Here is a 14,629-nt window from a genome sequence, read left to right on the forward strand (position 1 = left end):
ATGACTTTACAGTCCTTACATAACACCCTATCCCCCTTCCTAAGCAGTAAAAAGTCAATTTGAGTCTTGGCTATCGTGCTTCGAAAGGTAATCAGGTGATCCTCCTTCTTCGGAAAGCTCGAATTCACTACCACCAGCCCAAAGGCCCTCGCAAAATCCAACATTGCAGCTCACTCACCATTTCTATCACCGAAACCAAAACCTCCATGCACATCGTCATAGCCTCCAGGTAAGACCCCAATGTGCCCATTGAAGTCCCCTGCTATGATAATCTTGTCCGAGCTAGGCAAGCTTCTCACCAAACCTCCCAAAATTTCACTTTCACCTCCTCTTCTAAGCCCACCCGCAGCGCATAAACACTACACACATGTAGCGTAAAACCCCTAATAACCAACTTAATCTTCATCAACCTATCACTGACCCTCTTAACCTCCACCACCTGTCCTCTAAGCTCCTCATCCACTAAGATACCCACACCATTCCGACGCCCCCCACTCCCTGAGTACCACAGCTTGTACCCGTCCACATCCCTAGCCTTAGAACCTACCCACCTAGTCTCCTAAACACAAGCAATATTAATACTCTTCTTAAGAATCTTTACCCACCTAGTCTCGGACAAATTTAGCAGAGCGAGAGATTCAGAATGAGTTTGGACATCACGAGGATCACAAAGCTTCGACAATCATTCAAAACGAATGCAAAGATAAGTTGGCATTGGACACCAACTCAATAAAGATCTAAGATATTCCAATGTAGAATCAGAATATACAAAGACAACAACAACAACCAACCCAGTGTATTCCCACACAGTGGGGTCTGGGGAGGATAAAATGTACGTAGTCCATACTACTACCTCCAAAGAAGTAGAGAGGTTTACGATAGATCCCCGGGGCAAGACAAAGGATAGGCGTATGACAAAGAGCTGTAGAAAATTGTAAGAACTTTAGAATGAGAATTTTAGAGTGAGACGCCCTAAAAGCATTCTAGAAGGTATATCTATCTATATTATATTAAAAGTGGAAAGCCTGTAAGGGCAAAAGGCAAATTACTAAATTACCCTTCTGAAAAACCTAATTATCCAACTTATATATAGTTTAAAAAATGTGACTAGCGCAAAATCCACAACTTTATACGAAGGGATGCATTACTTCACGAAAGTTCGTATAATTTGCGTACGAGAAGCAAGCAACTATTGCCACATTGGGAAAACCGTTCATCCTATAGAGGCAATCGATATTGGGATGTTTTCCCAGGTTTTGACTTGCAAGGTGGGGGCGCTTCCGACAACCTATCTTGGACTACCGCTGGGGGCATCAAACAACGATATTGTGGGGTGGAATCTGGTTCTTCAGAGGGTTGAGAAAAGATTAGCAGGGCGGCAAAAGAATACTTGGCAAAAGGAGGAAAAGAGGTGCTTATTAAGAGCATTTTATGGAGTATACCCACTTGGTTCATGTCTTTGTTTCAGGCTCCAACTTCGGTCACAGGAAAATAAGAGAGGAACTTTCTTTGGGATGGGGCGAATGGGGAAAAAAGATTTCACTTGGTGCACCGGAAGATTGTCACTTCTCCTAAAACATGGGGAGGTCTCAGAATAAAAGAATTAGCGGTTTTTAACAAAGCTTTGTTGGGCAAATGGCTTTGGCGTTTCGCGACGGAGGTTCAAGCCTTTTGGAGAGGGGTGATGGTTGATAAATATGGGGTAATAGAAGGGGGATGGCGAACCAGAGATGTCATTATGCCTTTTGGGTGTGGATTGTGGAGGACTATAATGAAGGGATGGGTTGATTAAAAATAAGTGGTGTGGGGATAGCTTATTGAAAGATGATTTTTAGATTTTTATAGAATGTCATGCCATGGAGACATGTCGGTCCGACAGATTAGGGAGATACATGATGGAGAGACTTTTTGGGATTTGAGATTTAGAAGGCATATCCACGATAAGGAGGTGATCAAGATCCAAAGTCGACGGCCACACTTCACACACTAGTCAATTCAGTGGATGAACTTGAAGCTTTGTGGTAGGTTTTGGGGAACAATGGGGTTTCTTTGTTAAATCTGTCTCCTAACTAGGAGGAGGTCGTGTTTCCATGTGATGCAATTTGGATAGTTTTGGTGCCGAGAAGGCGTTTTTTTCTCTTGGCTAGCATCTAGAGGTGTGAGTTAGACGGCAACAATTTTAGAAACCATAAGGTTCTTTGTGTCAGTTGTGTTTCATGTGTAACGAGACGGGAAGAAGTGGATCATCTACTTATTGTGTCTTTACTATGAGATTATGGTGGGATATGCTTCGGTGGTTCGGAGTTTCTTGGGTAATACCAAAAACTGTGAAAGATTTATTGTTTTGTTGGAGAAGAGGGATTAAGAGTAGATGTAAGGCTTGGAACTTGGTCCCTATTGCGTTGATGTAGGTTGTTTGGATAGAGAGAAATAGGAGAGCTTTGAGGGGGTAGAGTCTAGTTTTTCTCAAGTGAGGAATAGCCTCTGGTCTCTCATTTTCTTTTGGTGCACCCATGATATTCCTAGTTGTACAGAAGAACGGGTGGACTTTGTAGAGAATCAGATTTTGTAGATTCTTTAACTTTTTGGTTTTTCCATTGTATATGGCCTACTCGGCCTTGTTTATGAATGAAATAAAGTTACCTTGGCCAAAAAAAAAGATGAAGACAGCATGAAACATTTCGTAGAGCCTTTACAAGAATGTGAGCTTTATTGCAGATATCCTTCAGTTTTATTTTTTTCCAGAAAGATTGCCGACTCTTGTACTATCTTGGCATCATGTTGGTGCTAAGTTGTTGCATTTTCAATACATGATTTAGATTCATTTTATGAGTATTCAATAAAATTTAGAATCTACAGAAGCAGCAAATATAAGAACAATAACATGTGCAATAGCCATATATTCATATTGCTTGAAGACATTTTGTTTCACATTCCTTTGATATGGTAAACCACGTCGGTGATTGCTGCGTTTTCCAAGTAAACTAATAAACTGTGGTGCTCTTTTATCATACATTAATTTCATCCAAAAAAAACCAGCAAACTAAGAAACATGCCAACAAGAAAGTACCTGAGCCAAGGCTTGGTACCCGGCAAAAAAGGATCTCTTCATTATCTTCTCACCAGAAACCTTGTCCTTAGTGAAGCCATGAACATCTAGAAATCTTTTATACAATTTTCTCTGTAAAGGAGAAAGCTTTACAGACATCACGTAGACAGTTTTTGGCGGCAAATCCATCTTTACGACATTCATGTCCATTCTTTGAACAAATCCTTTTAAGTGTTCATAGAGAATATGAGATCGCTGATTCATAATCTTAACATCATCAGCTGTAGAATTGGTGTGTTGACCATTTTCTATCGGATTCTGAAAGCTGTACCAGGGAGATAATATCATCAAAATACACAAGAGTAAGGAGACAAGTGCAGTAAAAAGGAAAAATGACTTGCCGGTTTCTAAATTCATGGCTGCTGCCAAGAAATCCTTCTCTTACAAAATCAACCATCTGCCATGAAATCAAAATAATAAGACTAGATTTCAATATAAAAGTCTGTACAAAATAAACAGCTTCATCATAGCCTTACACAATAGTACTCCATCAAATTGTTTTGAAGGGGAGATCCAGTTAATGCAATCCGTCTTTGGCACTTGACTTGTTTCAAGGCTTGGGTTACATCAGCTCTGGTATTCTTGATAATATGAGCCTCATCACAAACAAGTATGTCGGGCCCGTGCTGGCAAATGGAACATATTTGAATGAGATGAGAAAAATTTTGCTCTAGTTCGACCAAAAAATAAAGTTTAACCCAAAGAAGGGAAAAAATAACGGAATGGAGAGGACTATAAATAGTAACCCCAAAAGCATGGAGAAGCATTCACAAATCTAGGAAGCAACTACATTCGTTTCAAAAGACAATAAATAGGAACCCCAAAAGCATGGAGAAGCATCCACAAATCTAAGACGCAACTACATTCATTTCAAACAGCATAGAAGAATACAGTGCTCTTTTTTTAAAAGAATTTTTTGAGGACGAGTAAGATTCTATATGCATTACCAACATTTCAAATTCAGGTGGGTTAGTTGAGATGAAACGTATTATGCTCGACTTCAACTACAAGCATCCATAGACTAGTTTAACCTATGTTTTCTATTAAAAAAAAAAAGCAGAGGAGAAAGATATTAAAAATATTGAGAATGGTAAAGTTACTATCGAGGTGGTGCTGATGATGGTCATGGTGAACATTACCTACAACTACAACTATAATGACCACAGTAACGACTGACAAAGACAATGGGGATTGAAACCGATCAATAGGGCTGATGTATTGGCTATTATGCCCAACGGGTGAAATGGAGATAGTGTGATATCTTCACGTTAGATTGACATCAGAAGCCTGCTTTAAATTCAATCAAATGAGTTGAACTTTGAATCAGACTTCCACAAGGGTGGAGAGGAAGAGAAGCTACTCAAATAACGGAGTTGAGTCAGGCCCATGGCAGAATAATAACATGTATAAAGTATTTAAAACATAGGCCCACAAGGAAAAAATTAGAAGAAAGAATGACGAGTAAAGAGTTCCGTCCACTAATGGTCCCATTGCCCCAAGCTAAAACACTGACCAGTCATTAGAGATCCATGAACAAAACATATGCAGCAGGCCGATAATTTGAATGGCCCAGATATGGCCCTTTTACATCCCCTAACTCAATTTGCTCCAGAAAGCACAAATGCTTAATTGTTTAATACCAGATTAGAGTTCCACAGAAGCCATGGAGATATCAAAATACGGGAGTCAGAACAGACGAGAAAGAACAGACCAGAATGAAAACTCTTGTTTCAAGACTTTGGGGACCATTTTTGGGAAGCTTCCATTTCGAGATAGATAATACGGCATAACCAGTTCCCTAATTATTTCTAATATAAATAAATTAAAACATCTAAATTTCAAAATTATCATATGTAAGAAAGGGAAGAAACACTACGTACTCAATCACTACATGAAAAATGGATTGTAAAACATAAAATCCCCCTGAACTACATGTAAGTTGATTTGGAGGTTACACTTTTGATTCAGACAAATACTATCCAGGCGAGTTTGTGGAAGTCTGAAGGTGGTCATCACTTATCTGGTATTTTGCTTTAAATGAAATATTTAGAACCGATAAAGTTGTTTTCCTGCTATATTTTTGGTGTTATTCTTCACATGTCGAGTATTTTATTTTACCTTTAATATTTGTGTAGGTGTTTTGGTTGACAAAGTAAAATGGGGCCGTGCTACTAGATACAACTGTGTGACCAGACACGTTGCCAAATACTTGTTGTCATGAGACAAGTACTGGAGTAGCAGTCTTAATGCTCTAGGTGGTTAATTTGAAGGCTGTAGGATAAAGACCTGAGAAAATGGACATTTATTCCTTTAAATCAAGCTAATTTCATAGGTTCTTACTACAAAATATGTGAACTCCTTATGTTCCAAAACGAATGATATGTTTTGACTTGGCACCGAGTTTGAGAAAATAAAGAATACTTTTGAATCTTGTGATCATAAATTAAAGTTATTCAAATGTACCAAAATGTCCTTTAATCTTGTGCTACTCTTAAACATGTCATATGGAAAGTTGGATAAAGTATTGCCAAAAAAAGGAAAGGGTCATTCTTTTTTAAACGGATTAAAAAGAAAAGTAGGTCATTCTTCTTGAAACGGCGGGGGTATTAATTTCAGTATTAAAACAATTCTTTTTCTATAGCTTCCCAACATACAACAACCTAAAAATTCATGTGACCAGAAAAATTTCATTAATTGATTAGGGTGAATAAGACATGCCTAATTTCTTCCAATATTTCTTTAAATTCAAGGCACTCGAGTGCTATTTAGATCAATTTTTAAATATCAAGAGTCTCTAATACATTTTATAATAAACATTATTTATATTAATTAATATTATTTATGAATGATATTTAAATAATAATGAAAGGTCAGCAAAGTTGTATGAGGCAAAAGGCCTTCTAATATTTCTTTATATCCAGGCCAGTCGAGTGCTATTTATATCATTTCTAAGATATCAAGAGTCCCTAATATATTCTATAACAAATATATTTATTAATAATATTTAAATAATAATGAAAGGTGAGAGAAGTTACATAAGACAAAAGGACTTAAGATTTTTTTTATTTACACTAATTATATTATTGACGAACAATATTTAAATAACAACGGAAGGTGATATGAGTTACATAAGACCAAAGGTCTTCAACAAATATTAATTTTATGATGATTAATGGAGTATTCGTTATTACTCCCTCTGTCCAATTTTATGTGGCACTGTTTCACCAGGCAAGGTATTTAAGAAAATAACGCGGACTTCTAAAATTTGTGGTCTAAAACAATCCTTAGATATTTCTGTGGTTGTAGATCATTTTTCATTAAGGGTAAAAAGAAAATTTAAAATTTAAATTGTTTTAATTATACTAAGGGATGGAGATTAAGCAAAAATCAGCTAAAAGGAAAAATGCTCCTAGGCACATTTACCAATGACACTTTCTCTCCTACTTTCTAAGACTGCAAAACTTCCCTTTTCCGGTAGATTTGCCGAAATTGATCCTCTTCTTTCAAACAACTCAGTTTTTACATCCCGTGATTACAGTTTACTAAAATTTTCTCCTTCACTTTTCAAATTCGTGAAAAATCTTTTCTCGTTTAACCAGGGTTATCACCTTTCGTGATAGCTAGTTCCTTACCTCTTCTTTGGACCAGTAACTTCATTCAACAATGGGAGAAAATAGGATCTATTTCAATGCAGGATTCAAGTCTTTTGATATTACGATATGGAACTCTGAAAATTCAGAGTGATTTGAGTGGGTAGAAAAAAGCCGCAAAATGATGAGGAGATCCTTCATGATCCACAAAATCATGGAGTGGATCTGTACCATTCTAAGATAAGCCTCCGGCGACCATAAGAAGATGATCAGAAGGTGAGAAAATGCAAAGAGAGGGGCTGAGCGTTTTTGCACAAGAAAGTACAATGAATATGGGAGATTTAAGCATCCTAACTATTAATAATGGAGGGAGATCTATCTTAGTCATCCAAGAGTTGGCCATTAATGCGGGATGGCAAGACATATCATTTAAATTGAGAACTTCATTAAATGCCCTAAAAGGATGGAAGTTGTAGGCCCGCCGAGAGTTACTGATGCCAACTACCCATATGCAAGAGTCGTACGTGATAGTAAATGGCAATCCATAACTCTACGAGATGCAAACGTCAAAAACAAAGAGCGATTCAGAAAGATAGCAAGGATACTGAACTGTTGAAGAGGTGTCTGATAGGGCAACCAGAAAGGAGAAGCAAAGAAAAGCCATCCTTGACAGAGATAAGAAGATGGTCAACTATGATGTGGAAAGAAAGTTTTTGGGGTGAACATTTATGAAATGTACGGTGACAAGTTCCTCTTCAAATTCCCCAAAAAGCACGTGGCTGAGCAAACCTTACAAGGACAGTGGAGTTGAAAGAATCAAACTTTCAGCCTAGACTGGTGGAACCCAATGATAGGTTGTGCACCTAATAGTACAATGTCCACTGGAACTTGGATCAGAATTGTCAGAATCCCTATGCATCTATGGTCACAAAAAGTTTTCCAAGAAATTGGAAAAACTATGCGGGGGATGGGTGGCCACAGAAAAAGAAACAGAGCTGAAGAACCACATAAAATAGGCTAAAATCTTGGTCTCGAACGATGGAAGGAATATACCAAAAGAAGTGGTGATATCCATAAATGGTGTTAAGTACTATTTTCCGATCTGGTCAGAAAGTAAAGTCAAATTTGAATTATCGCCAGAAATGGACAGAGGAGATATCAGAGAAATGAGGACAAATAACAACCAATTAATCCTATTATCCAGAGGATAATACATGGCTCCTACTGTAGTGAAGTACAACAGTCCCACTTTCCTACAATACGAGGAAGGGGTAAATTCAAAAGTTGTCACAATGTTTAAAAGAGGAGCATGTGAGAAGCATGTGACCAGTTTAAATGATAAAAAAATGTGCCAACTTATGAAGCACAACAAAGAGTTCACAGTTTCAAGAAGAGGTGGGCCTGATTTCTCAAGTAAAGCCATCTTTAATAACTTAAACAATAGTTGTGCTTCGGAACAGGATAGAGACATCTCTATTGAGACTTCAGAAGTGCAATACCTCCCAGAAATAGAGCCAGGATTAGAAGTCAAGTGGTAACTGAGGATAGGAAGACAACAGAAGTGTCGGGAGAAGTAACAGTAGAAGCTGCGAATCAATTAACAGAAACAATTGAGAGGGAGTTGGGGGCTAAGTTGCTCGGACTCGGGTGCGGGTATCTGAGACGGGTGCGAATCCAAGAGTCGGATTCGTCAAAATATAAATTTTAAGATTCGGGGGTGCGAATCCGAGTGTGGATACAGGTGCGGGGATTCAGCTAAAAAAAATTAAATATTATAAATAGAGTTATAAAGATATTCTAAAAACTTTTAGTTAATTCGCTATTTTTAGTTATTTTTGTCTTCTGATTTTACTTTTCAATTAGGAATAGTATTTGTATTAAAACCTTTTTCCAAAATTATAACACGTTTATTTACTAAAAATAAAAAATAAATATAATTAAGAAGTTAAATTTAATACCGTCAAAGTAAAATACACTCACCGACAGACAGTGCTGGCAACAGATTATTATTAATTAATTATTAATAGTAAAGGAACTAATTATTAATTAAAAATAGTAAAAAAACAAACAAGTTTCAAAACACACTTTGACTTGGAAAAAAATAACCCGTCACTAGGTAAACACGACTACGCCGATGATAGAGTACGACGATGATTTCCGGTACCCTGAGGTGGTACAACGTCTGCGCCAATGATTTTCGGCGACGTCGACGATGATTTCCGGCGACATCGACAATGATTTCCGACGACGGCACATCGACAACGCCATCTCTATTCCGGTGGTCGTTGGTCGGGACTTTTTCAGGTAAGTTGCCGGTTACTTATTCAATGTTTCCAGTTAAATTTCTTCTTCATTTCGGTCAACGTCTCCAAAATCGGTTGACCGAATCGGAGACGGCGGAAGCACCCGTCCCCGCCTCAGTCTCATGTCGAGATGGGTTCGGCGGCGAAACAGCCGAGTCCGAGCAACATAGGTTGGGGGGATACGAAGACCGACAATGCTGAAAATAACTTAATTGAGAAAGGGGGAGAAATTCACTTACTAGAGTGAGGAAATGAGAGATTGAGGAGGTAGGACCACTACAAATCCAACAACAACAATTGATAACATGCAAGGAAAGGGAAACATCACTCCGAGTGAAGCAGAATATGATCAAATTGGGTAAAGTGCTGGGAGTAGATTTTCAGGGCCATGAAGTAAAAACTCAGGGCCATGAAGTAAAAACTCTGGGACTACTTTTACAGGTGGCTAGTTAGTTCTAGGCAAGCAAGAAGAATGGAGAATAAGAATTTCTGTCCGAAAAAATGATTTAGAGGCTCTCAAGAGCTGAAAAGGCTTGTGTCTTTTGATGTCAAATTCAAAAACAATGGGAATAGGAGTAAGGGGAGAAGTCAGACAAGCAGTAATCAATGAAGTTCAAACTTGTATCATGGAATGTTAGGGGGTTGAATAATAGGGATAAAAGGAGATTGGTTAAAAGTTTAATAGTAGAATGGAATGCAGATATTATTTGCCTATAAGAAACTAAACTGGAGGGGAAAACTAAACTGGAGGGGAATTTATCTGAAGAGGTAAAGCACATTTGGGAGGAAGATGGGTTAGATTTGCGTGCTTAGAAGCTACTGGCTCTAGAGGGGGTACTCTAATGCTATGGGACAGCAGGGCAGGGAAAGGAGAAATCCTAGATATAGGTGCTTACTCATTAACTTGCAAATTCGAGGCACAATTGCAAGACTTCTCTTGTCATATCATTGGGTTATATGCTCCCAATTGTTACATCGAAAGAAGATTAGTACGGGAGGAGATGGGGGCAGTAAGGGGTCCGATGGAAGGTCCTTGGGTAGTATGTGGCGATTTTAATGTGGCCAGATTCATCTCTGAAAAGAGAAACTATCTAAGAAGATCAAGGGGCAGGAGAGCATTCTCTGATGTTATTGAAGACCTGAAGTTGATTGATATACAACTGGAAGATTGCAACTATACTTGGTTTAAAGAGAAAATCATTAGATAGCCTCTAGCATTGATAGGATTCTTTTTTCAGAAGAGTGGGATGACAGCTTCAACAATCTAAAACAAACGTCGCTTCAACAATCTAAAACAAACGTCACTGCAGAGGCTAAGATCTGATCATTTACCTATTGTATTAAATGGGGTGAGTGGAATAAGAACAAAAACTACTTCAAATTTGCAAATTGGTGGCTAGGAACAGAGGGATTCAATGATAGAATCAAGGAACAGTGGAGCTCTTTCGACTTCTCTAGAAAGTCGGATTTCATCCTTGCATCCAAACTTAAAGCTCTAAAAAATAAGCTTAAGGAGATGGAGCTGAGTGAAGCTTCTACAAGTGATCACTTTTAACCCAAAAAAAAAAAAAAAATCAACTTACAGAAAATAAATAATTTTTAAGAATGAATATTCAAGTAATAACTCAACTATCAATTTGCCAAAACGTCAACAAAACCTAACAAACATTTTGCAACAATAACAATTTCCCATTATTTTAAAACTTTTTCAATATTTGCCATCATTTTCAAACTCTTCTGCAAATACTTTTATCTGAAGTTATTAAATATTGAATACCAATAAAATAAATGGAGCAAGAGTGAACAAGGAAACCTGGGAACAAGAAGGAGGAATTTGCTCAATATACTGGCAGAGTTTGGCAGAGTTTGACGAAGAAAGAAGTTTCACAGAAAAGGAGACAGTAAGGAGGGCAGCAAGTCTGCTGGAGTATGAGGAATTAATTAAAAATGAAGAAATTTCATAGAGGCAAAAGTTAAGGTCATTGTAGCTGAAGGAGGGTGACAGAAATGCCAAATTTTTTCACAAAATGGCTAATGCACACAAAAGGTACAATAACACTGACCAACTCATGATTGAAAGAGAATTATCTCAAGATCCAGGAAGAATTAAAGGGGAAATTGTGGAGTACCACAAAAAGTTGTATTCTGAAACCACAAGCTAGAAACCAACTTATATGTTCCCCAACTGTCCCAGACTAACAAGAAATGCTACGTGTTTTTTTTTTTAGGAAAGTTAGGTTCTGAGATGCCTAAAATTATGTGCAACAGACAAGGCACCTGGCCCAGACAACTTCACAATGGGTTTATTCATAAAATGTTGTGAGATACTGAAACAAGACATAATGTTAGCCTTGCAAATTTCCATGAACAAAAAATGTTTGAAAGAAGCCTTAATGCCACTTTCATAACTCTCATTCCAAAGAAAAAAAGAGCCAAAGAGTTGAGAGATTTTAGACCAATTAGTTTGATAGGCAGTATCTACGAGTTAATTGCCAAAGTTCTGACAGAAAGGCTAAAATGTGTGATAGCCAAGTTGATTGATTCACAACAAATGACTTTCATCAAAGGTAGACAAATCATGGATGTAGTGCTAATAGCCAATGAAGCCGTTGACTCCAGATCAAAACAGAAGAAGCCCGGAATCCTGTGTAAGCTAAACATGGAGAAGGCATATGACCATGTTAACTAGGAGTACTTACTGGATTCTACGAGAAGAATGGGTTTTGGTCAGAAGTGAATACAATGGATCAAATACTGCATCTTAACGGTGAGATTTTTCGTACTTAGCAATGACTCATCAGTAGGATTTTTCAGTGCACAAAGGGGTTTAAGACAAGGAGATCCTTTGTCACCCTTTCTCTTCATAATAGCTATGGAGGGTCTAAATAACATGATCAAGACAACAAACAAGAATGGGTGGCTCAGAGGATTTAATATGACCAGAATTGGAGAAAGGAACCTGGAGATAACTCACTTGCAATATGCTGATGATACTCTCATACTATGTGATGCTAAAGAGGATCAACTCAAGACCCTGAGGGTGATTTTGGTACTTTTTGAAGGGATTTCTGGGTTGCACATTAATTGGAGAAGTTTTCTATATCCTATTAATGAGGTACAAAACATGGAGTCATTGAATGCAATCCTAGGTGGTGAATTGGGAATTCTACCCACTATCTATCTGGGGATGCAGCTGGGAGCAAAATCACAATCAACCGAAATATGGAATAATGTGATTGAAAGGTGTGAAAAGAAATTGGCAAGATGGAAGACATAATATTTATCCAGGGGAGGCAGACGAACTCTCATCAACTCAGTTCTCAATTCACTCCCAACTTACATGATGTCTGTTTTTCCTACTTTAGCAGGGATTATTAAAAGAATGTACAAGATAAGGAGGAAGTTTCTCTGGCAAGGAACCAATGAAAGGAAGGGTTAGAATCTGGTCAAATAGGAAACAGTTATAACCGGAAAAAGACAAGGGGGGTTGGGAATCAAGAACTTGAAATTCCAAAGCAAGGCCCTTAGAATGAAATGATTATGGAAGTATAGTAATGAGAACCCGACTCTATGGAGGAATGTCATAAATGCAAAGTATGAAGAGGAAGACCACCAGATGACTAAGGAAATAACTATGCCCTACGGAGTTAGTTTATGGAGGTCTATCAGAGCATTGTGGAGTGAATTCAAAACCACACTTCCGTTGAGCGTGGTTTAAGAGTATAGTTTGGGGGGAGAATTTGTGAGGCACAAGTGTTGCAGTGTCACTTGTGTGAACCTCTTTTTATTTTGAGTAAATTATATGAGGTTGTCTCTCTAGATATTTTGTACTCTCTTTTATATAGTGAATCGCTCATGTCCTATTGTGGGTATAGGTCGACTAACCGAACCTTGTCAAATTGTTATGTCTCTTTTGGAATATTTCTCTCATGGTATCAGAGTCTCTACGATCTTGGTAGAGAATCAAAGAGCTTCCATTATCGGTGGCAGCTATTACGCATATATGTCGCAAGCACTAATTATGTTAGCAAAAGATTAGGCTACCATGCTTTTTTCCGATGGCTTCTCATATCTAATTTGTGTAGCACCGTGCATCTTTCCGGTGACTACTTTCTCATTACTAATTTGCATAGCACCATGCATCTTTCCCGTGACTACTTTCTTATATGTGATTTGCGTAGCACCATGGATCTTTCTAGTGACTGCTTCTCATATCGGATTTGCATAACACCATGCATCTTTCTGGTGACTATTTTCTCATATCTGATTTGCGTAGCACCCTGCATCTCTCCGAACTACTTCTCATATTTAATTTGCTAGTATTTTGCATCTATTCGGACGTTCTTATATTTGAGTTGCATAGAACCGTGTCTCTTTCCAATGACTCCTCAAATCTGATTTGCATAGTTCCTTGCGTCTTTCCGGTAACTCCTCAGGTCTAATTTGCGTAGGGTCGTGCCATCATTCCGGTCCTACCCGTATAATTTCTCTTTTCTAGTAGGATCGTGCCATCATTTCGATAATTCCAAACTATGTCTCTTTCCGGTGACTCCTCAAATCTGATTTGCGTAGTTCCTTGCATCTTTTGGATGACTCCTCAGATCTGATTTGCGTAGGGTCGTGCCATCATTCCCGTCCTAACCATATAATTTCTCTTTTCTAGTAGGATCATGCCATCATTCTGATCCTACTCACATATTTTCTCCTTTTTAGGAGGGTCATACCGTTAATCCGACCCTACTCATATAATTTCTCTTTTTCAGTATGGGCATGCCGTCATTCCCACCCTACCCATGTAATTTCTCTTTTCTAGTAGGGTTGTGCCCTCATTCCGATCCTACTCATATAATTACTTTTCCAATAGGGTCGTGCCATCATTCCGACCCTATCCACCATTTTTTTCCTGATTTGACCACTTTTCGCAGTCAAATCTAATAATCCGACAACTTCAGGCGATTCCAGGATTGTTCCAACCAGCTTTTCGAGCAATTTTTTTCCTGATGGTTTTCCAACGAGATCTTTCAGAACGTGCATCATAGAATTTGGTTTAGTCATATGATTAAGCCCAGCCCTTGATGAGAATAGAAAAATCAAACATCACTTTGTCATGAGAAAGGCAAGGAGTCCAAATCACTAACTACCCAATTTCATCATGAGAGGACTAAGCACATTGAGGTTAATTGTCACACTGTCAAAGAAAAGATACTCTCAGGAGATACTGTTATAAAATTTGTGAAGTCAAAGTATCAATTTGCAAATTTCTTCATTAAATCTGTCATCGGTCCTCGTATTAATACAAGCTTGGTACATAAGACTTGTATGCACCGGCTTGAGGGGGAGTGTTAGAATATGATTAGGAGAAGGAATAGTATATAGAGATTAGGAAAAGGAATAGTATATAGAGTCATACTTGGAAAAGAATTGTAATGTAGTGCGCTACTTGGAAAAGGATTAGAATGTAGTCTCTATAAATAGGGTTTCAGTGTAATAATGTAGTTAACGCAATTCAATAATATTTTTCTCCAATATTTCTCACGCAATTGAAAGCTCATAACCCCTGCTCAATGACAGTAAACCCGGTTGCAAATTACAAAAAGAATATAAACAATAACAATAAACCACATTCG

General features: G+C 37.9%; 1 protein-coding gene across 1 annotated transcript in view; it reads right to left on the reverse strand.

Annotated features, from left to right (window-relative positions):
• LOC107850211 (protein CHROMATIN REMODELING 20) overlaps positions 1 to 14,629 on the reverse strand; it is an 83,540-nt gene that overhangs the window by 29,008 nt on the left and 39,903 nt on the right. The window contains 3 exon segments of the mRNA XM_016694625.2: positions 3,071 to 3,374; positions 3,451 to 3,506; positions 3,586 to 3,735. Coding sequence (XP_016550111.1) covers positions 3,071 to 3,374; positions 3,451 to 3,506; positions 3,586 to 3,735 — 510 coding nt within the window.

Source organism: Capsicum annuum, chromosome 12, assembly GCF_002878395.1.
Source record: "Capsicum annuum cultivar UCD-10X-F1 chromosome 12, UCD10Xv1.1, whole genome shotgun sequence".
In the NCBI taxonomy this organism is placed as follows: Eukaryota; Viridiplantae; Streptophyta; class Magnoliopsida; order Solanales; family Solanaceae; genus Capsicum; species Capsicum annuum.